Source organism: Hordeum vulgare, chromosome 1H (genome assembly GCF_904849725.1).
Source record: "Hordeum vulgare subsp. vulgare chromosome 1H, MorexV3_pseudomolecules_assembly, whole genome shotgun sequence".
Lineage (NCBI taxonomy): Eukaryota > Viridiplantae > Streptophyta > Magnoliopsida > Poales > Poaceae > Hordeum > Hordeum vulgare.
Window position 1 is genome coordinate 72,887,124 of NC_058518.1, and position 24,955 is coordinate 72,912,078.

General features: G+C 47.4%; 1 protein-coding gene across 1 annotated transcript; it reads left to right on the forward strand.

The window, feature by feature from the left end:
* Positions 1-21,291: 21,291 nt before the first annotated feature.
* LOC123407258 (serine/threonine-protein kinase RIPK-like) lies at positions 21,292-23,494 on the forward strand. Its single transcript, XM_045100357.1, has 3 exons — positions 21,292-22,004; positions 22,123-22,395; positions 22,784-23,494. The coding sequence occupies exons 1-3, from the start codon at positions 21,570-21,572 to the stop codon at positions 23,492-23,494; spliced, it is 1,419 nt and encodes a 472-aa protein (XP_044956292.1). The 5' UTR covers positions 21,292-21,569.
* Positions 23,495-24,955: the final 1,461 nt, after the last annotated feature.

Here is a 24,955-nt window from a genome sequence, read left to right on the forward strand (position 1 = left end):
AGCTGACCTGGATAAGCTATCCCCGGTCAGTGCGCCTAGTGCCGTAGATGAGTCTGACTGAATCACAATTGGCAGGGCCGAGTGCTGCAGGGCCAAGGCCATGCCCTGCATTATCGCATGTAGCTCCGCTTCCAGCGCATCGTTGCAGTTAAAGATGCATCTATACGCCGCGAAGATCACACTTCCTTCATGATCCCGAAGTATCATACCTGCTGCCGCCGACCCGTCCTCTTGCATGAATGCCCCGTCCACCGATAGCGCTGCCCAGCCCAAGGGCGGTCGTGGCCAGTGCAGACCCGTTGGAGGAGCGGGAACCTCGACGATTGCATCCCGAACGACAGGCATTTTCCCTTTGAGGATATCATCTGTAGAAAATCGACCACACAGGTTCAAGGAGTTCATATAGCTCTGAAGGAAGTCCGACGTTGCCGTTACGGGAGGATCATCCTTTCCGTGCGTAAGGTCCGATCATAACGACCAGATCCTCCATATTAACATGATCGTGCAATCCCGCATGTGGTCATCGCAGTTAGCCAGGACATTTAATAGCCACTCCTTCCCTGAATCCTGGAGAAGCTCTTGGCTCGGAAGACGCCATACTGTTCTCATCTGATTCCATATCCTCTGCGCATGCTCACATGACACTAGAGCATGGAAGCTAGTCTCCTTTTCTCGTCCGCACCCGACAGCTATCCCTAGTCGAGATGTGTCTATACTTCTTGCACTCATTTGTGGCGAGAGCCCCAGAGACAACCTTCCACGCCATAATTCTCATCTTAAGAGGCACTTGAGAGCTCCAAATTCGCTGCCAGATGGGCCTTCGACCTGAAGCATTATTACTTGACGAGCTTAGCTGCATTGAGAATTGAGCTTCTGTAGCTAGATGATAGGCGCTACGAACGGAGAACTGTTCAGACCGCTCCGGAGCCCAAGCGATGAAATCCTGCCCGTTCCTTGGAGATGTGCGGATCATCAAGATCGCCCTAACATCCATGTCCCAGACATGCTCCCTAAGCCGTTCCAAATTCCATGCACCATGCTCATTCAGAAAATCAGCCACCCGATTGTACCGACAGTTCCCTTTAGGGGTGATCGGCCTGAAGTTGTGGCCACGAGGAATCCAAGCATCTCTCCAGGTTTTAATCATAAGACCGTTGCCGACTCGCCATATAATGCCCTTTTTCACCAGCTCAAGACCATGAACAATACCCTTCCAGACCGCCGAACTGTTAGACGAGAATACCGTGTCTAGCAAATTTCCCCTTGGATAGTATTTGGCCTTCAGTAATCTCGCACAAAGGCTATCTGGGCTATCCAATAGGCGCTAGGCTTGCTTGGCAAGCAGAGCTTGATTGAAAGCCCTCATGTCTCGGAATCCCATGCCCCCCATTGCTTTGGGCAACATCATCCTCTCCCAACTCAGCCAGACCATCTTCCTTTTGCCGTTTTCCACCCCCCACCAATATTGCCTCATCATCTTGGTTAGGTCATCGCACACTGAGGCCGGTAGTTTGAACACACTCATCACATAGGTGGGTATCGCCTGAGCCACGGCCTTGATAAGAATCTCTTTATTTCCAACCGAGACATATTGTTCACTCCAATCAATAAGAATTTTCCTCAATCTGTCTTGCAACGTCTCGAATTGCCCTTTATGAACTCGTCCGTCAGGGACCGGCAGTCCAAGGTATTTTGGCTCAAACACCTGCTGTGTTACCTCCAATGTATTCTTGATATCATCCGCAACTGACCCACCACAATTGTCAGAAAAAAAGGATGGAACACTTCTCGGGGTTTATAAGTTGACCCGTCGCCGAGGAATAAGTGTTCAACAAACCTTTAACAACATTCGCATGTTGGCCTGAAGCTTCAAAAAATAGCAAGGTATCATCGGCAAAGAGAAGGTGAGATATCTCCGGTGCACCTCGACAAATGCTCACCCCGTTCAATCTACCATCGTTCACTGATTTAGATAGAAGAGCAGATAACGCATCAGCGACAAAGAGAAACAAAAACGGAGACAGTGGGTCACCTTGGCGAAGGCCTCGCGATGGTGTAAAAGCCTCCAGAAGCTTCCCATTGAGTTTAACCGAATACCGAACAGATCTGACACACGTCATTATCCAAGCGATCCATTGCTCCGAAAAACCCCATCGTCTCAGCGCCTTCTCCAGAAAATCCCAGTCGACCCGATCGTACGCCTTTGAGAGATCGAGTTTGTACGCACAGGCCGCCCGATTGTTGCTCTTCAAAGATTGTATGTGATGGATGCACTCGAAGGCAATGATAGAGTTATCCGAGATGAGCCGGCCCGGGATAAAGGCACTCTGGTTCTCAGAAATCAGCTCTGATAGACAATGACGGAGTCGATTAACCAAGCACTTTGAAACCAGCTTGTAAATTACGTTGCATAGGCTGATCGGCCTGAACTCCTTAAGCTCCTTGGGATGAGGGACTTTCTGAATAAGGACGATCGCCGTATCATTAACCCCTTCTGGCATGGAGCCAGAGGCAAAGAACTCCAGCACAGCAGCTGTGATCTCAGTTTTTAGAGCTGCCCAATTCCGTTGATAAAATCTTGCTAGAAAGCCATCCGTGCCCGGAGCTTTAAGTGGGCCTATTTGAAATAGGGCATTCGACACTTCCTCCTCTGTAAACGGCGCGCATAACATGGCGTTCATCTGTTCAGATACCTTAGAATCTATAGCCTCGAGAACGACCTCCGGAGTAAGAGTCGGATCCTTGGTATAGACTTCCTTGAAGTAGGAAGTAGCCATGAGTTCCATGTCCGACGGAGAGGAGCACCATGAGCCATCAGTCTGCCGGAGTCTCTGAATGTAGTTCCTCCTCGCCCGCCATACGGCACGACTATGCAAGTATGCCGTATTCCGCTCCCCTTCCTTCAGCCACGTAATGCGTGATCTCTGTAGCCACATCATCTCTTCTCTGTAAAGCAGCTCATCAAGTTGAGACATCTTATGGCGGATCAACGAACGGTCCGCATCATTAAGCTGTAAATCAGCCAGTTCGGCCCGTAGCTTCTCCAGTTCAGTAACAACATGGCCGAAATTTTCCTTACTCCATGCCCGTAAGCCATTCATCATTTCATGTAGGGCATCCCTCACGGCCGCTAGGGTACCAGCCGGCTTGCTTTTCCGCCATCTACTCGCCACCACCTCTGACAACGCCGGATGGCGTTCCCACATAATCTCATACCGAGGAGAAGCTCTAGTTCTCCTCGGATCCACAAGAGCCAGTCGAATCACGATCGGACTATGATCCGAACATGAGGATGCCAAGTGATCCACTTGCGCGGCAGGGAAGAGCTCCCTCCACCCCTCATCCGCACATGCTCGGTCAAGGCGCACACGCACGTTCCTTTCTCCAATCTGCCCATTATCATATGTAAAGGGAAACCCCGAGAAACCAAGATCCCATAACTCACATGCCAACAAACAATCCCGGAATAACCCCATCTGATTTTCGGAGCGCTGGACTCTTGACATGTGCTCATGCTGCCACATTGCCTCATTAAAGTCCCCACACACTAACCACGGCTCCGACGAAACCGCACGAAGCTGGGACAGCGAACTCCACATGAGATGACGGTTTTCAACCCAAGGTTCACCATAGACAAACGTCGTTCTCCAGCTTTTATCACTTGCCACATCAACAATCCGCACGTCAATGTACCGTGCACAAGAATCCAGCACCGTCACTTGTAGTTTCTCATCCCAAAAGAGTGTGAGGCCTCCACTGAGGCCGTCACTCGACACGCCAGCAAAACCCTTCATCTGCAACCGCCACTTGAGTTTCTCCATCTTCGAAGAGGCCTGTCTTGTTTCCGAAAGAAAAACAAGCCCCGGGGAATTGGCTTTAGAGAGGGCCAACACCTCATGAACTGTCCGGCGGTTCCCCCCCCCCCCCCCCGGCAGTTCCAAGCTAGGATATTCATTGCATCCGGCGGTCCTCCTCGAGGGAGGCCGCCGATCGATCACCTGACACACCACTTGAATCAACACGAGCCCTTTTACTGCTTGCACTGCTGGTAGGCGAGGCATGTGCCCCGTCCTCACCATGCCCCTGGGTGAGTGCGAGCAAACCCCCCGGCCCTACCAATGCATTGGCCTCCGGTGCAACACTATCCATGGAGAGTCTCTTGCGCACTGTTGGATCACCTTGCTTGGAAATTTATCCTTCCTTGGCAGGGCTTGTAGCCGTATCTAGGATGTCCGGGTCGACAACTGTCTTCCCCGGCGATTTCTGCTATTGAGATTGAGGTGTATGTTGCTTTTGAGTCCTCCCCTGCCATAGCTATCATTAGGCGGCGGTTTATTCAGTCCATCAGCATAGAGCCAAGGGCCATACTTCTTGTCCTTCTCCTCATGCACACCAGATCCGCACTCTTTGCAATCATGACTAATGATCCCACATACACTGCCGAAGCGCGCCAATTTCTCATAGCGCACCAAATAGACTTGACGTTATTTCCCCCTTACAATACTGACATACTTGGTGAGAGGCCGGCGAACATCATGCCGAACCCTAACCCTAATGTAGTCACCACGAGTATTTCCGTTGAGTCTCATCTCCAAAATCTCACCCGAGTTTTTCAGCAGATTTTCCACAATATTCTTCCTGCAAAAACCCTCGGGATCTTGTGAATCTGTAGCCAAATTGGCATAAACACCATGGCCACTTCCTCTGCCTTTGTGGAACCATCAACACAAGTAAATTCCTGAAGATCCAAGGCCCTTGATACATCATGCGTTCCCGGGACCGGCCCTGGACGGCGCGGCTCGCTCGGCGAGGTTGGGCGTCGGGGCGGCGGCCCGGAGGTGGCGGCAGGGACGGCTCGGCGGCTCGACGAGGCTGGGCGTCGGGGCGGCAGCCCGGTGATGGCGGCGTGGACGGCTTGGCGGGGCTGGGCCTCGGCGCGCCTTCTCTCCCGCTCCGGTTGGTGATGGGCGGGTCCTGTGGTGGCGGCTTGGCGGCGTGGTGCAGCGGAGCTCCTGCGCGGGCTGGGTCCTCTAGCGGGCCTAGGTCATGGTGGCTTCGGAGGTGTCGTGTCGCTGGGGGTGCTGCGTGGAGGACGTGCTTGGTTGGTGATATATTTTTTATATTAAACAATATATTTTATATAAGTTAAATTTGTGACCTAGGTATACGTGCACGCCTTATTAACTGTGACGGAGGGAGTACTCCCTTTGTTTTTATTTATTTCCCATATTAGAATTGACTGAAGTCAAATTTCGTAAAGTACCGCTCGCGTCGCTCTCCAGGGGAGCGGCCCGAGCGTCCCCTAGCACCGTCGCCGCCTCCCCACCCGCTCCTTCCCGCCCCCCGCCGCCGTCGGGCGTCGCTGCCGGGCAAAGCAGCCGGCGGCGGCGGGCCTCTCTCGTGCGGATGCGTCCCGGGACCGGCCCTGGACGGCGCGGCTCGCTCGGCGAGGTTGGGCGTCGGGGCGGCGGCCCGGAGGTGGTGGCAGGGACGGCTCGGCGGCTCGACGAGGCTGGGCGTCGGGGCGGCAGCCCGGTGGTGGTGGCGTGGACGGTTTGGCGGGGCTGGGCCTCGGTGCGCCTTCTCCCCCGCTCCGGTTGGTGATGGGCGGGTCCCGTGGTGGCGGCGTGGTGCAGCGGAGCTCCTGCGCGGGCTGGGTCCTCTAGCGGGCCTAGGTCATGGTGGCTTCAGAGGTGTCGTGTCGCTGGGGGTGCTGCGTGGAGGACGTGCTTGGTGGCTCCCCGGTGCCGCTGGCGCGGTGGCTTCGTGGGAGGCGTGTGGGCTAGCGAAGGTGCTGTGCGTGGGGTTGTGGTGTTGGGAGGTGCTCCGGGCGAAAGCTTGCCGGGCAAGAGCTTGCCGGCCGGCGGTGGCGGCGGCTGTGGACGTCGTCTCACCTTCTTGGAGGCACCATTGAGGAGTTCTCTTCCTACACACCCTCGGATCCAGTTCTTCGGGTGAAAACCTTAGGCCTGGTTGGGCCGGACGACGGCGTCGGCATCGTCGCTTCCTCCTTGGGGGCGTCGTCTTGAAGAGCTTTGGATTTCGATTGCACTCTCCAGGGGCTAGACGCTCGCGACATTGCGGTCGGCTGGGGCGCGTCCGGCAATGTGGATGATCTGCGCGGCTTCTTGTGCGGCAACGATGGCCCCTTCAAGCGGAGAAGGATTTGTTGTTGGGTTCTGGTAGTCGGTCTCGTCCGGCGTGTTTGAGGGGTCGCCGTGCCTCTCTTGTCTTCTGAAGTCGGAGCTGTTTGAGGGGGATCCTTGCGGCGACGATGACGTGAAGACGGGTGGTCGGTTCTGGCGCTGGCTCGGCGCAGGTCATGTGCTTTTCTTCCTTCAATGCTCGTCGGCTGAGTCGAAGATGCCTGGTCGCCGGCGCGTGTGGTGGACTTTTGGCGTTGTCCGACGCAGGCCTCTACGCTTGTCTGCGGTGGAGGCTACATCGGTGGTCGTTGATGGTGAAGTCGGAGTCGCCCTCGCGGAGGCGTGATGACGATGACGTCGGATTACAACCTCGACGGAGCTCTTCCCTTAGGCGGCGTGTGTGCGTTCTTGTGTAGGTTGCCAGGTCGCTCTGTGTGCCTTGTCGTGGCGGGCGCATTGTGACGGTTTTAGTCCGGTTTTCCGATTATTAACCGGACAACTCTCTTCGACCTTTTTTAATGAGATCGGTACCTAAGGGACCGCGTTTCAAAAAAAAATCGTAAAGTTTAACCAAGTATATTGAGAAGGATATGCACGCTAATATTAGATAGTATATTAACAGTACAGCGTAATAATATTATGCAAGATATAAATCACATATTTATATTCAGTATGAGATAATTACTTGGTTAATGTTGATGTTGATAGTAGACATGCCAACTATTAATCACTGAAGGGTGCTAAACATGTTTGGTCTTAAATACATATAACGATAACAGGTGTACTGGATCTCCGTAACACTCTCAAGCATTCTCTATTTTTTCTTTAATTAATACATGAGACAAATCTTTTACTTTCATTTAAAATAAAACACGGGCCACATATATGCCCACCGAGCTCGAAAGTGTGGTTCATAAAACACGAGCCGTCAGCAGGGACAAAGCTAGATACAAATAAACCAGGTACTCCTCATATTAGCTTCGACCTATAAAGTTTGATCAAGTTTATCAAAAACAATCTAAGGTCTCAAAATAAGAAATATATATAATATAAAAATATATTAAATGATGATCCTAATGGTATTGATTTCGTATTGTGGATGTTATTTATTTTTGTGTAAACTTGATCAAAGTTTAGAAAGTTTGTCCCCAAATAAAGCTAATATGCAAAGTAAAAAAAAGGGGAGAGTACTTGCTAGTTTTCGCAAAAGTCAAACTTCATGAAATTCAATTTAACCAGATTTATAGAAAAAATTTACTATATCATTTGGAAGTATATTTCATGAGGATTATAACAGTACTGATTTGGCGTTCAATGTCTTGATAAGTCAAAGTCTACAAGTTTGTGTTGAAAAGAAAAATCTAACATACACTATTTTTTTAGGACAGCTAGCGGAGTGAAATAGTTTTCAATACAAAGACCAGCAGTCATTGAGCGGTACAAAGAGAGGCAGAAGAGCTCAACTGCTCTCGTGAGTCGTCACAGAAGAAGTTTCAACAGTGACTGATTTGTGATGCTGCATCCCTAGAGGGACAAACAGAAGGAGACTCGATTGCACGTCGCCACGACGTTTCTTGCCGCGTAAGTAGCACGTACAAGCTCCGTTCCCTTGGTCAAGTCTCCTCCTGGTAGCCAGCCCCGTGAACCAACGTTTTCCTCGTAGTTTCCTTGTAGTAGTACTAGCCAGCAGAAGCTATCGACGAGCTAATAATATTCCGGAGCAAGCACAGGATGTCAAAGATACGCCGGAATAATCTGATCTTCTGAACATTCTCTGTCGTCGACGGTGCGAGACTAAGGCAGGCCATGCCGAGTGTTATGGAGGAAAACAGTGCCCCGAAACGTCAACTGATCAACACGACAGGTAGGCTGGGTTGTGGTTAGCAAACAGGAGATCCAAACTCCAAGATCATAACCCAGCTTGCTTATTTATTTTGTTGATGAGCAGAGCTGTGACAGGCAAACATAAACATCATAATGCAGGTGCCTCTGGGGCACGGGACAAGATGTTTGCCGCTCTTAAATTCCACTCTAGAGAAAGAGCATTGTGCACGTAGGGCGGTTCGGTTCAGTTCAGAGCGTGCAATGCGTAATCTCTGCATCGCATCCAACCTGTCGATCTCCGCTCAACGTTATCTCATCTCTAGACTCTAATGAAGAACGTGTCGTCCATGGTAGGATTAATAATAACAGAAATAAGCTCGAGAACCGGCCGGACGTAGTAATCGCTTTTGATGTGGGATCGGATTCCTTTTTGCCGTTTGCTGCTGCCCTACCTGCTTTCAGATGGCCGCTGGAGCCAACGGCTTTACCTCCTTTGCAAGCAGCTTCCACTGTCAACCTGCCGAAACTACATTTAATTGACTTTAGCATTTTGATTGACGGCGACCATTCACTGAAGCGTTTAATTGGCTGGTATACGTGGAGTTCTCATGTGGCCTGAGCGAGCACTTGTCAGTTGTCACTAGTAGTTAATTTGGATCGCCAATCACAGCCAACGAACGTCAACACGGGCGCGCATACGCCCCCGGTTCAAGCAACCTCACGTTTTCCATCAGTTTCGCTGCGCGCCGGGTCAGCGTCATGTATGTGAATGTGAGCAAGGAAAAGCATTGTGACTCACTCAACACCGGCTTCCAATTTCCTAGTTGATGTCCTAGTGTTGCAACGTATTGAATTTGAATCATGTTGGTGTAGTTTAATTTTGAATTGTTTTTAGGGGATTTTTTTAATTTGATCACGCAATATTGTGTACGTTAACAGTTTTCTTTGAGCCAGTCCATTTTAACAGATGGTATGCAATGTACGTAACTTCTACAGCAACAATCATAAACATCTAAACTCTAAGATAATATCCGCTCCATTTCTAATTAACTAAACTTCAAGGTTTATTATAAGCAAACTTGTTTTACTTTGACTTAGTCTATGGAAAGATATTCCAACACCTACAATGTTAAAATGTATGGAAATACGTTTGAATATGAATATGTTGAAACTAATGTAGTGGTGCTGTAGACACCGATACATGTTGCAAATATACTTGATTGGATATAAACATGTTTGACTTAGAACAAATACAGAACTTAATTTGAATAACATAGAATGGAGGGAGCAACCAGCTGCTTACTGTATTTATTTTCCCACAAACACCATAATTGCAAGTGCCCCCGCAGCACAGGACAAGTGGTTTGCCACTCCTTGGCCTGTAAATTCTAGTAATATTGTGCACGTAGGGCGGTTGGATCAGAGAGAGAGCGTGCGATGCATGTCTGCATCCAACCTATGGATCTGGCCACTCAGCGTTATCTGATCGCTAGCACGTGTCGTGAATGGAATGATTAACACGAGAACCGGCCGAAGGCTGTATTGTAGCCGCTTTGCGCCGAGGGAGATTTGCTGCAATCAAGATTCAGATATGGACGCTGGAACCCACGGCTTTACCAGCTTTGGAAGCAGCTTCCACTGTCACCTAGCCTTGCTGGGCATCACTCAATGTAAAAAACCAAGCCTTGCCGTCCAGGCCTGCCGAAGCAACGTTTACTGATTGGTTTTCGCACTTTGACGAGGGTGACCATTCACTAATATAACAGAAAAACGTAGACCTGACGAGAAGAGGCAAGCATCTTAAACGCCCATCTGAAAATGTCTTTATCGAAAAGCATAAAGAAAAACCTCAAAAAAGAAGCGTACTAAAACGTTTAGCTGACTGATACCTGTGGAATTTTCACGTGGGTGTGAGCGAGCACTTGTCATTTCACAGTTAGCATCAACACGGCCACGGAGAACGAATGGGTGATCATGTTTCGATAAAATATGGAACAGCAAACATCAACACGGAGCAGGCATATGCCCCCGTTTCAAGCAACCTCGTGAGCAAGGATATAAACCGTGACGCATTGTGAATCCAAATCCGGCCGGCGGTAAGATTTCGCCCTTCTCTCGTGGCATTTCACTCGCGAGGAAGGTGTATGTAAAGCTCAACAACCCAGCTACTCTGCTTTTCTATTTTGAACGCAGAAGGGCCTCGGAGGCTCCAGATGCTTTGTTAAATGTCAAGCAGTGACACAGAGCATCTGACAGCAAGACCCAAGAAAAAGAATTACAAACATGCCCCTCATTTACGCAAGGAGGGCCCTGAAAGGTGAAAGGAAATTCCAATCAGGTTTGAAACAGCTCCCCCACAGAACTACGATTGCAGGCACCGACGACGAGACTACTTGGTACGAGACCCTTAATGGATGGACAGGCTGGACTCCCATAAAAATTGGCCCTGTTTAGATACTCTAACTCAGTTAGAGGTTAAAGTTAGATTCTAACCCTACACTAATTCTAAACTAACTCTAACCAAAAAAATGTTTGGATAGCAGGATTAGATTGATAATAAATGTATTTTTTCAATCATTTGACTCCTTTAATCAGGATTTGATGTGGTGGAGGAAAAGGGAAAAGTAATTTTTTTCTAGACCCCACCTAACTCTTATCCAAATAAACACCTCTCCACCGGATTAGTTTTTTTTAAATGGGTTAGATGCATCTAACCAAAACTAACCCCCTGTTTGGATATTTTTGGGTTAGTTGAGTCCAAACTAACCCAAACTAACTCGAACTCATGGATCCAAACAGGGTCATTGTACATCTTCCATTTTGGTAGCATGGTCGCGAAAAAAGGAAGGGGCCGCCGTTCCGGCTTAGACTGCAACAAAACATCGAAGGAGACGACAAGCCACTATGGGTGTTGTACTCTCCATGTCCATCGATGATTATGTGTATCGTCCCCATCTGCATATTCTTCGCCGCCCCTTTCTTCATGAAAGATGATGCCAAGAAGAGAGAGGACGGAGTACTTCCTACTACAGAGGGATGAGAGTCAACCTTATCGGAAGTTGAGATCCGACAAGGCAAGACACCAACGGGGCGATCAAATCTAGGCTTGCCCACCGCAAAGGCAAGCAGAGAACGCAGGAACACTCCAGGGCGTATCCTGATGCCATTGCCGCTAGCTTTTGTCTAACGGGTAACTTGAAATGGTTATGAATCATCTGACACATGCAACTTTTGTCTAAAAGGTAAAGTGGCTAAAATACTGTTCACATTTCATAAGAACGAGCAACTAACTTATTCATTATCATACATCATATTGATGTGTGCAGATCAATAATGGTTGTTCTCGATGATGCTATGGGTAAATGCAACCTCTTCAAGATAGGTCCAAATGAGCCGGAGCTTGTTGAGACTACATGAAAAGAGAAAACACACACACACGGTATGCCATGATGATCTTTCTTCAAGGTTTAGTTGCAGGGGCGATGTTATCCTAGTTGATGTCCTAGTGTTGCAATGTATTCAATTCTTAAACTTGACCACACAATATTGTGTATGTTGACTGTTCAAGCTCAACATTAAAAAGGCGTTTGACTCTGTTACATGGGAGTACGTTTTGGACCTTCCGCATGGAGTTTCCGAATAAATTTTGGAATTGGATTGCGGCACTACTCTCCTCGTCATCCTCGCGCGTCCTACTTAGCGGTCTGCCGGGTCCCCCGATCAGGCATGGACGTGGCTTTCGCCAGGGGGACTTTTTTTCGCCGCTGATTTTCGTCCTTGCAATAGACCCTCTTCACAAGATCCTTGACCTGGGGAACGCGCAAGGGCATCATACACAAGATCCGAGGACGAGGGGCCATGGTGAGAACTTCCCTCTACGCCAATGATGCGGATGTTTCCATGGCACCAATTAAGAGTGATACCGACAATTTAGCTACGATCTTAAAAGGCTTTGGTGATGTGATGGGCCTATGCAGCAACTTCCATAAAAGTTTAGTGGTACCCATTTGATGCACCAATCTAGATCTGGTGCGCATTCTGCATAGTATTTCGGCTTCAAGGACGTCCTTCCCAATAAGATATCTGGACCTTCCGCTCTCAGTCTGACAGCTGAAGATGGTTGATTTCCAATACCTAGAGGACAAGTCAGTCGGGAAATTGGTCACCTAGGATGGAAGAAAAATCACTACCATTGGGCGCACGGCCCTTGTATATTCTGCGTCATCACCTCCCTGGCTGTGTACTCCATCACACCCCTAATTGCATTACAGGGCTCCCTCAACAACCTCAACAAGATCGAGCGGGCTTTTCTTTGGTCTGGCTCGGATAAAACTACCGACGCAAAATGTAAAGTCAACTCGGACATTGTATGTCGACTCCCAAGCTATGGAGGCCTAGTTGTTCTCAACACCTACAAGTTTGCTCGTGCCTTGAGACTAAGATGGATCTGGTATGAATGGAAGGAGCCGAGCAAACTATGGGTGGGACTGGGAAACCCTTGCACTTAGGAGGACCGCGATTTCTTCTATGCCTCCACTACTATCGTCATGGGCAACGGGGCCAAAACACCTTTTTGGGACTCTCCATGGTTGCTTGGTCGCAAGCCCAAGGAATATGCACCCCGCATTTTTGAGGCCTCTAGGATAAAGAACTGGAAGGTGCATGGGGCGCTCAAGGAGAATGCCCGGATGCTCAAAATCAGAAGAGACACCGTCATCACACGTCACCATGTCCGCGAATTTTTTACCTTTCGGATGCTCATTCATGACATCCAACTCGACGAGCACTCCGAGGATGACATTATATGGGAACACCCTATGGATGGTTCATATTCAGCATTGACTGCGTACAGGGCGCAATTCCTTGGACTGACGCTCTCTCCCATGGACTTCATGGTTTGGAAGGTGTGGATGCCCCCGAAAGTTAAATTCTTCGCCTGGCTTGCTGTGCAAGATCGGATTTGAATCGCTGACCGGCTTGAATGGTGTGGGTGGGCAAACTATGGCCTATGCCCCCTCTGCAACCGGGAAGATGAGACAGGCATCCACCTCTTCTTCGAATGCCGCTTTACTATTAGGCTTTGGCGTTTGATCATTGTTAAATATGGTGTGGTACACATGGACACAAATGACTGGTATCTTGCGGAGTCTCTTTTGGAGTGGTGGGATAGGCGAACCAGTTCAAGCAACCCTCATCGACGTGCCATGGCTTCTCTAACCATGCTGGTGTCATGGACAATATGGAATGAGAGGAACGCTAGGGTGTTCCACCATAAAAATGAACCGCCCCAAGCCTCCTAAAGCATATTGTGGATGAGGCCGGCCTTTGGGTTACGACAGGGGCAAAGAAACTAGGGAAAATTGTATTACGCGAGTAATTGTCATGCCGTTTTGAGGGTGTTCTTGTAGCACTATGTACAGCTGGGCATTTGCCGGGCCGGGCTTGGTTCGGGCCGGGCTTTGGAAAGCCCGACAGCAAAATCTCAAGCCCGAGCCCAGCCCGGCCCGACCCGAAACATGTGAACAGTGCTCTTTTTTTATTAAAATAATGATTTTCAATATATTTAAAATATATATTATACCTATATTTTCAATAAAATACTAGTAAAGGTCCTGTTCGGGCTCATTTCCGGGCTTTCGGGCCGGGCTTTGGGCGAAAAAGCTGAGCGCGAGCCCGGCCCGGATGTCGGGCTTTCGGGCCGGGCCAGTCGGGCCGGGCTGACCGCGCCCGGGACTAGCACTATGTAACTCTATTCTCCTCTCATTTAATCAATGAGGCAAATATTTTGCCTCCATTTAAAAAAAAACAATTTTTCCGAGTCGTCCATTTTGACAAAAGGCATGCAATGCCATTTCTGACAACAACAATATCAACTTGAGGCATTATATCATGAATTAGAATATCATCGTGACAACAAGTATATGCACTAAAAAATACGGAAATATATAGTGTCCCAAAACATCAACCGATAAACATGGCAAGTAGGTTGAATTCTAGTTAGCAAACAAAAACATCTAAACTCTAAGATTATATTCCCTCCATTTCTAATTAATCAAACTTCAAGATTTATTTGTAAGTAAACTTGTTTAACTTTGACTAAGTCTACAGAAAAAATAGTTCAACATCCACAACATTAAAACTTATATAGTATGGAAATACGTTCGATAATGAATGTATTGAAACTAATTCGGTGCTGTAGATGCTGATACATCTTTCAAATATACTTGATAGAATATAAACAAATTTGACTTATAACAAAGATAGAACTTTGAATAAAATAGAACGAGGGGAGCAACCAGCTACATATTTTCTCTCACTCACAAACACCATGGATGCAAGTGCCTCTGCAGCACAGGACAAGTTGTTCGCCACTCCTTGACCTATAAATTCTATAAATATTATGCACGTAGGACGGTTCAGACAGAGCGTGCAACGCATGTCTGCATCCAACCTATGGAATATCTCGCCACTCGATACCATCCCACTGTTTTTTTTATCTACTGCAATCAGATCCGTTCCTTTTTGGCCCTGTCATGCCGCTCAATCAGATTCAGATATAGACGCTAGAGCTCTCCTCAAACAAGAAAAAAGAACGATATAGAGACGCTGGCGCCATTGGCTTTACCAGCTTTGGAAGCAGCTTCCACTATCACCTATAGCCTTGCCGGCCATCACACAATATAAGAAACAAACTTTGCTGGCCGAAGCAACATTTACTGATCCGCTTTAGGGCTTTGACGGCGACCATTCCCTAATATAACAGAAAACATATAGACCTGGCTAGAAGAGGCGACCATCTTCCTACTGAAACGCCCATCTTAAAAATGTCTTTATTGAAAAGAAAGAAAACTGTGCTAAAAAGTTTGACTAGCTGATACTAGTCAAGCACTTGTCACTAGTTAATTTCACTGTTAACATCAACACGGAGAACGTATGTATGCTCGCGTTTCAAAAGATAATAATATTATAGCTAACATCAACACGGAGCACGCATATGCCCCCGATTCAAGCAACCCCGTGAGCGAGGAGAAAAGTTGTGACGCACTCACGCACCAGGTTCCGAATCCAAAACCGACGATAAGATTTGGGAAAAGCTAATGCTCTACGGACTCATTGCATGATAAGTTTCACCACCTACGATAGCCACTGTATCGTCCTTGATCAATACGACCTCAAATATGCTCACACACTTTTGTTCTTCTCTTTTACCTACCGCATGCCTGTTTGTCGTATCTTGCAATAACAACGATGACAATTTACATAAGTTTTGCAACATTAGCTATGTTGCACAAAACAATTGCAACAATATCTTTGTTGCGATTTTGTTTTACGACAAGAACTTTGTTGTAAGAAATATCTTGCAATACAAATGATGTTTCAAAAAACATTCTGCAACACAACCTATGTCAAAAAAATCTACAGGTATTTTCGCAACACAATCCTTATTGCAGAAAATATTCTATAATATAAATTCTATTGCGAAAAAATATACGGGCGTTTCCGCAACATGCTTTATGTTGCAATTTTTTTACAATATAATCTATATTGCAAATGACTCATCAACCACTTTTTAACACTAGATCTGGTGACCAGCGCCCCAACCAATCTTTTAAAAAGATCGGCCGGCAGACGCGTAGCAGCGTCCATAAGATTTTGTCGTTCTCTCGTGGAATTTCGCTCGCGAGGAAGGTGTGAATACCCAAGCTCAGGAAGCTCAATAATCCATCTACTCTGCTTTTCTATTTTGAACGTATAAGGGCCTTGAAGGCTCTAGATGCTTTACTAATTGTTAAGCAATGACACAGAACATCTGACAGCAAGATCTAGGATCTCTTTCTTACAAATAGACCCCTCATTTATGCAAGGACGGCCCCAAAAGGTGAAAGAAAATTCCAATCGGGTTCGAAAGAGCTCCACACAGAACTAAGATTGCTGGTACCAAGGACGAGAACCCTTGGTACGAGAAGCCCTCAATGGCTGAACACTATAGACATTATACTTCCTTTCTTTCGTAGTATGGTCGTGAGAGGAATGAAAGGGGCTGCCATTCCGTCTTAGAGTATCTCCAATAGTCGCATAAAATTTTTATGTCTAATAAAAAATTTAGCGCATCATTGTAGCACTTTTAGAACATCTCCAACAGACGCTCAAAAACTGCTCCGCGCGCTAAAAGATTCTTTTTTGGCGCCGAACTGCTCCAGCAGAAGCTGCAAAACGCTGCGCGCGCTAAAAACTTCTGGGCGCGCGCTTAAAAACGCTATCGCGCGCAACATATTTGGTGCGCCGGCTTGCGCGCGCAGCAAACTCTGAGCGGCTGCAGATGGGACCGCTGGATCGGACTGGATTGGGCGCCGCACTAGCGCGCGTCTGTTGGAGATGCTCCGGTCCCCGCGCTTCAAAACTGCTACAGTGACGCGCTAAAAAATTTATTGGACGCGGATTTTTTGCGCTGCCGTTGGAGATGCTCTTAATATACGGGGACCGGAGCATCTACAATAGAGTGTGCTAGCGCGACGCCCAATCCAGCGTCCCCACCTGTAGTGGCCTAGAGTTTGCTGCGTGAGCGAACCGACGCCTCAAATATGATGCGTGTGATAGCGTTTTTTAATGCGTGTCTAAAAATTTTCAGCACGGGCACAATTTTACAGCCTCGGTTGGAGCTATCCGACGCCCAAAAAACGAATAATTTAACGCTGGAATACTTTTTGGGCGAATATTGAAGATGCTCTTAGAATGAAACAGAATACTGGAGGAGACACACAAGCCATTGTGGACGCCGTAGTCTCTCCAAGCCATTGTGTGCATTGAGTTAATAGTTTAGTTCTAAAAATAACTAGATCATGGTGGGCACGCGTTGCTGTGCCCGTCCATTTTTACAATAAAAAAGGTAGATGATTTCAAAAATATATAGCACTGTGAAATGTAAGTTTCATAAGAAAATTTGGAAGATACAATGTGCGAAGTGGATATAAATATTCATTCATATTAAATACAATTATGTTTATAGAATGATCCGAGATGAACTGAGAACATGTAATTTATAATGACATGACCAAGAAAAAACATTGTACCCGAAGGTTACTACTTTAGCCATTCTCTAGGGGCAACATAGCACAGATAGGTGAGAAGCTTGTCAAGCGTAAAGCATCGTGGTTTGACACTCGAGAACCCTAGGAGTTTGCCTTGAGTGTTCAACCATGTAACTCACTTTGATATTCAATAAAATGCGTCACAAGTCATTTCCATTTAAAAGAATAGGCTGCAAACTTATGGGTGAAAATACAGGGAAGTTGTCCAACGCCTTTACTCCTCTCCTTGATTATAATGCTTTGGGATCCATGTCCGTCTATGTCAAAACAGGGTAGTCAACTGCTATAGGATTTGCAAGGCCTCCCACACAGCGCTGCACCAATAACATAAGGTGTGTTTGTGCCCATCCATCACGTAGAAATAACAATATAAATATTTGAGGAAAAAATGAAGTGTGAAAACATCAGAGAAGGTTCCGAAACTGGGAATTAGTACTTTGCATATCTTAATGAGAGGAGAACATGCAGCAACAATGGACTAACTAAACTGGTATTTGAACAATATTTCAATCTGGTAACGATGCATAAACAATAGACAAACCAAACTCGTAAATAAACCATGACTACAACCATGCTCACGCTTAAAAGTGTTCAACAAACGCCATGTAATTATGCCAAAATAATGCTATAACTAAATAGCAGCCCCTGAAGCAGCCCCCTACTCTCAAGCTGTACAAAGTGTCAATATGCATACTTTGAGAAGTGCTTAGAACTGTGTAGTGGCAAAGAAGAGACACAGAGTGCAGACCTAGTAGTGTGCATCAAATTACGTGGAGAAAATTATAGAGGATAACTAAATACTTAGACAAGAAAGAATACTACTAATTTGTTTTCTGGTTCTAGAATGGTTTAGATGACAACTACAGTTTTAGACAGGCAAAAGGAAAAAAAATCTTAATGCTAGGATGCTTTTATTATTTCTCAAATATCAAGCTAATTATTAACTTTGAGTTACACAGTATATATTAAATGGCAATACTAACAACTGGCCAAAAAGGCATGCTATGTGTTATAGACCTGAATCCAACTTAACATCTCTTATATACACTGAATCGTCAACATCCGCATTGGAAAACAAAAAAATGAAAAATATATACAAGCTAATGGAGAACAGTAAGAGGCACCGTTTTAAAAAGGAACAGTAGGAAGGCCCCAGGTTTTCTTATGTGGATAATAATCTGTAACTGGAAATAAGAAAAACTCATTATCATGAACCCGAACTGAACTATTTACACAATCATGTTTCTTCAATCGGAAAAAGTCATGGCAAACACTTCTTAACTGAAACATAAAGAATATTATGTAAAAGACAAATAAGGTTTAACAATTGCCAATTTTGTTAGAAGAAGTTAAGGGAACAGATGAGTGTTCATTTGTTGTCTAAACAATCAAGCTTGGACCCAGTGTTTCAATCAAAAAATTCAAACATAGTAAATAGGAGCTCACTTCGTTCACCACAAACAGCTGGTTGATCTTCCAGCGAATGTTCTGCTCACTAAAATAAATTTTCTGGATGACGAAGCAATCAGCAGCTTGATCCCCAAATTCCTGCAAGAACAAGAATTCTACAATTCAGTAGTAAAGAACACAAAAAGAACACGAGGCAAATGGACGAGATTGCGCTGCACCTACAGAGTGGTCGCTGGAGACAAGAGATAAACACTGGGAAAGGAGGAGACAAGACAATCTTTGGCCACGACAACGAGGATAGAAGGCGACCACAAGTTCGCGAGGTGGCTACAGAGGGAAGTGGGAAGGGCAGCATTATATAGTACCTTTGGGCATAGGAAAGGTTTGCGAATTTACCGGCCATGAATGAATGTGAGGAGAGTAGAGCGGTTTCCAAGAAGACCAGGCGTCTACCATTATCGCCCTCGCCCCCACCTTTCCTCGCACGCATTGTGCGCCTCGGATGATCCAGTACCACACTCTGTCACGCGCTGGGTTGGATCGGCTCGATCCGGATCCGCTCCTCCGGTCGCTGAAATCGACCGGATGGACTCGATCCATCCCTAAGCTCAGGTGGACGGATCCCTCTTCTTCGTCGCTGGGATCCACCCATAGAGTTCACTCGATCTAGAACCAGTCGCAGTGGCGCTCTGTGGCTCGGGGTGCGGCGCTCCCTCCTCTGTTCGGCTCGACCGCACCTGCGCCTGCATTGCTCCCTCCTATGTGCGGCTAGCCTCGAACGGGAGGGATGGATCACGCGGTCGCTGCGAGCAGCGGGCCTCCTTACAATGGGCTAGCGGAAGGCCCATGCACCAGATGTCTTGGTTTCGGCCTCTCGAGCAGCAGCCCACAGGACAGACGGGCTTAATTCAACAGACTGCACAGATTAGCTAGACTAAGAACGAAATCCAACGGCCAGAAACTCCTTGTTAACGAAATCCAATGGCCAAAAACGTCTAATCACTGTGAGGGCAGGGATTAGGTGCGGTTTTACTGTCCTTAATATTTATTGATATATAAACATCTAAAAACATTCTAAAAAATAATATTATTGCAACAAACAATAAAAAATTATAAATACGTTCGAGACGTATCACAAAACAAACCGAGGCGCACATGTGGAAGGAGAGCTGACTACCTCAACCATTGTCACGTACTCCCTCCGTTCCTAAATATAAGTCTTTTAAGATATTTCACTAGGAGTCTACATACGAAGCAAAATGAGTGAATCTACACTCTAAAGTATGTCTATATACATCCGTATGTAGTCCACTAATGAAATTTCTTTAAAAACTTATATTTAGGAACGGAGAAAGTAGTTGATATCGGTGGAAATTTAAACATGTTTAAAATATTTCCGGAATTATGCTATTGTTCAAAAGGTCTTGGCATTAGGAGTTTAAATATATATATATATATCAAAAACTATATTATAGCCTAATAGCTATGATTGATTGAAATTGTCAAGGGAAAAAATATAGAGATTTGTTGAGTTATAGAGGAGAAAGAATGAGTCTATTCAATGCATGCACATGCACTTTTTTATGACCCACTCATAACTTCATATGACAAAAAGCTGACATTAGTAGGCATGTAGAAAAAATAAGATAGGAAAATGCGTGCAGCTGAATACATGCACACATTAATGGAATGATGAGACCGTTGCGCAAATCTGAAAGCAAATGAACCGCGAATGTTTCACCGGCACATACCAAACCGGTAAAAAGAGCTCCGCGACAAGACCCATTCCCGCGGTCAACGTTTTCATGGTATTTTCCCCTTAGCAAAAGCTAACGGAAGCAGGTAAACCAATCTTCCGGCGCAAGAATACGGTGTCAAAAGATATGCCATGATGACACGATATTCTGAACATTCCTCACGGTCAATGGCGCGAGGCTAATGCTACTATGTCACTCCATACGTGACACACGCAGAGAACTACTACTACTATAATACGGTTGCGAGAAGAAAAAATGGTGTCTCGAGACGTCAACTGATAAACACGACAGATAAGCTGTATTCTGGTTAGCAAACACAAGATCTACACTCCAATGTTTGAACAACCGGCTTGCTAAGTTTCTTGGAAAGCCGGCATGGATGGGGCTGTCGCAGACAAAACATGATGATGCCAGTGCCTCTGCAGGGCATGACAAGTTGCTCGCCACTCCGACCCTTGACCTGCGAACAATAAAACTCTGTAGAAAAGAGTAGTATTGTGCACGTACGGCGGATCTGACAGAGCGTGCGACCCATCTCTGCATCCGATCTGTCGAACATCTGGCCGCTCAACCAACATTCTCCGATCTGTACCACACGTGCCATTATTCATGGAGTGATCAACACAGGGACCAGCGCACATACACGAGAACCGGCCGGAGGTTTCAACCGCTGCTTTGCCGGAACCAGATTCTGCTTTGATGCTGCTGCTGCTGCACGCTCTACCAGCTTCAGGTAGGAGCTCGTAGCCACTGTCACCCAGCACTAACGTTTAACCGGCGGCTGATTGGTACATGCACGTGGAATTCTCACGTGGCCCGAGCTAGCTAGCCCCTCCACACTTGTCACTCGCTCGTTAATTTGAAGCTACCAATGTCAACACGGAGCACGCATCTGCAACTGCGAGCAGCCTCACGTTTTCCACCCGTTCCGTCGCGCGCCGGGTCAGCGTCGTGATGCGCCCACGCACCAGACTCCAGATTACCGGTCTCCCGCGCCATCTCGCTCGCCCGTTCCGTTCCCGTACCAAGGCGCGAATGGTGTAGGTGTCAAGCGCCCGCAGGAAGCCGCTCAACGACCCGTCTGCTCTGCCTTGCCGCGCCTTCGTGCCCCGCGCGCGACAGGGTCAAGGCAACCCAGCACCACGCACCATTCCATTCCCTTCCCTTCCCTTCCCCGCCAGGCATCATATATACCCGACGTCGCCCACCGATGCTTCGTCGTCAACCAGTCGCTCCTCCAGTTCCTCTCCAACGCCTCGGAAGCACAACCAAAACCAAGAAACCAACCGATCTGCGTCGGGAGGAGGAGGGTCGTTGCCAGCTCTTCGGTTCTTGCATTGCTGATGGCTCCAGCGCAGCCGTGGAGGTCCCTGCTCTGCTGCGTGGGAGGCGCGGCGGCGGGGGACGACGAAGGGCCGTCACCGTCCTCCGCGCCGGCGCGGAGGAGAGGGGACCGGAGGGCGCTGCTGCTGCCGTCGTCCGAGGCGTCGTCGTCGGCATCCCGGGTCTCCCTGTCCAGCCTTGGGTCGACGGGCGCGCTGACGCCGGAGGACCTCTCGCTGACGCTGTCTGGGTCCAACCTGCACGCCTTCACCTACGCCGAGCTCAGGGCGGCCACCGCCGGCTTCTCCCGCTCCAGGTTCCTCGGCTGCGGCGGCTTCGGGCCCGTCTACCGGGGCCAGCTCGCCGCCGAGCTCCGGCCGGGGCTCGACGCGCAGACCGTCGCCGTCAAGTACCTCGACGCCGACTCCAGCTCCCAGGGCCATAACGAGTGGCTGGTAAGCCTTAGCCTACCCACCCACTACACCATTGTTGCACTCTTGAACGTACGGTTGCCTTGCCTTGCCTCCATTATCGCGCCAACTAACTTCTCCACCTCATTGATTGATTCTGCAGGCGGAGGTGTTCTTCCTTGGGCAACTGAGGCACAGGAACCTGGTGAAGCTGGTCGGCTACTGCTACGAGGAGGAGCACCGGATGCTGGCGTACGAGTACATGGCCGCCGGCAGCCTGGAGAAGCACCTCTTCAGAAGCATCGACGGCCCCATGCCGTGGATGACGAGGATGAAGATAGCCGTCGGCGCCGCCAAGGGCCTCGCCTTCCTCCACGCCGCCGACACGCCCGTCATCTACCGCGACCTCAAGGCCTCCAACATCCTGCTCGACTCGGTTAGTCACCTCATCTCATGCATCATTTTCGAGCCTTGACCGCGCGCGAATTGCCGATAGAGCCACTTGTGGATGGATGGATGGATGTCAAAGTCTCAAAGTCTCACACCCGTTTCAAACATGCTTTCTGGCTTCGCTGTGGCTTGATTAGGACCTGTTATTGGAAGGTTCCTGGATGCCCATTTGTCACAATCAATAAATCTCTACCCACCCTTACCACAATGTACGATTATGTCAGTATCAAAGCAACAGCCTGACAGATACAGCCTAGCACGACAGAAACGTTGTCATACTATTCATGCATATATATACCACACCAGCTAGCTTTGTTCGTCACATGTTATATACTGTTACCTTTGCCTAACCAAATCCGCTCCTTCCATTCCAGGACTACACCGCGAAGCTGTCCGACTTCGGCCTGGCAAAGGACGGGCCCAACGGCGACGCCACCCATGTCACCACACGCATCATGGGCACACACGGATACGCCGCGCCGGAGTACATCATGACGGGGCACCTGACCGCCAAGAGCGACGTCTACAGCTTCGGCGTCGTCCTCCTCGAGCTCATCTCCGGCCGGCGGTCCATCGACCGCGCTCGGCGTTCCAGGGAGCAGAGCCTGGTGGACTACGCCAGGCCGTACCTCAAAAAGCATGACAAGTTGCACCGGGTCATGGATCCGGCTTTGGAATGCCAGTACTCGTGTCAGGGGGCTGAACTGGCCGCACGAGTGGCGTACAAATGCCTGAGCGAGAACTCGAAGTCGAGGCCGACCATGAAGGAGGTCGTTCAGGCCCTGGAGCCCGTACTCAAGATGGACGACTACCTCGAAGTTGGTCCGTTCGTGTTCACGGTCGTAGTGGAGGATGCCGATAGAGACGTTGGGAACAAAGGGAAGATTGTTGGTGATGAGTGGAAGGTTGAGAAGATTGTAGGGGACAAGCACCAGAGCCACCAAGATCGACACCGGCGAAAGTTCCCGAACTCGACGATACACGCCGATGTTTTGCTGCAGCGGGACGGTGCCATCGGGCCGTATACCACCGCGCTGCAACGTCACCGGAGAGCGTCAAGTTATGTAGAGGAAAGGGGTGCGTAGTGTTGATCATTGAAGAGCTTAGTTAGGACCGCAGTAAAAGAGTAAGAGTGACAAAATGGAAGATTGTACATAGTTGAAGTAGATCCTGTAGGGGTGTAACACAAGCCACGGATCACCAAATTGGTTTCGTTGAGAGAGGTTTTTTAGAAGAAAAAATATAGATCTATTCTTTTTTGTGAGAAATCTTGATGGTGAAGCTTGGTGTAAATGCCAAAGGTTTTTCTAGGAATCTTGCTAACGTATTGGACTAATCACATGCGTGTCAAAGTATATAACAAGTGAGAGTGATGAATGTTTTCTGAAATGTTTTTTTCAAGTCCAGATGGAGAGCTTCTGGTTATCACTCATACTATCCTTTCTTAGAGAAGTGTATGGGTAAAGCCAGAAACCAGAAATGGATTCTTTGTTTGGACAGACTTTCTAGTACGAAAATCAACTTCCATGTGAATATTAATGTGGATGCTTATGAGGCAAACTTTTATGCTCAAGTTTTGTTCTTCCGTAAAATTGGTTCCTTTCCTTTCAAGTATTTGGGTGTTCCCCTACATTCCGACAAGCCGAAAATAGAGGATATTCAACATGGCATTGATAGAGTCATTTAAGAATATATCTGTATGACTAGGTACAGATCAAAGGAATTTCGCCTGCTAGAAAATATGTCTTAAGAGGCAAATTCACCTTTCTTTGGTCATGTATCACAAGTATACATGCTTATCTAATGTCTATGCTTAAATTCCTAAAATGGGTTATCAGTGCCATTACTCCCAAATTTATCACTTCTTTTGGGGTAATATAGGTGATTCCCACCAATACCATTTGGCTAACTGGAGGTTCTTTTCTAGGGAAAAAAATATTTGGTAGCTTAGGGGTTCCTAATCTTAGACTTTAATAAGGCTAATTTTGTTTCTTGGGGCAAAAGATATTTTTTTAGCCAGGAGAAAGAATGGGCTAGAATCTTTAGCTTTAAATACAATAGTTTCAACCCTAATTTTCTTTGGTCCAGAATGAGTTTGGTCTCTCCTTTTTGGGAAAGTGTAATATGGGCTATTTCCAAGTTTAAGACTTCTTACAAATGGGTTCCAAGTAGGGGTGTAACACAAGCCACGGATCACCAAATTGGTTTCGTTGAGAGAGGTTTTTTAGAAGAAAATATATAGATCTATTCTTTTGTGAGAAATCTTGATGGTGAAGCTTGGTGTAAATGCCGAAGGTTTTTCTAGGAAGCTTGTTAATGTATTGGATTAAACACATACGTGTCAAAGTATATAACAAGTGAGAGTGACAAATGTTTTTTGAAGTGTTTTTTTTAAGTCCACATGGAGAGCTTCTAGTTATCATTCATACCATCCTTTCTTAGAGAAGTAAGAGTATATAGGTAAAGCCAGAAACCAAAAATGGATTCTTTCATGTTTGGACAGACTTTCTAGTAGGAAAATCAACTTCCATGTGAATATTAATGTG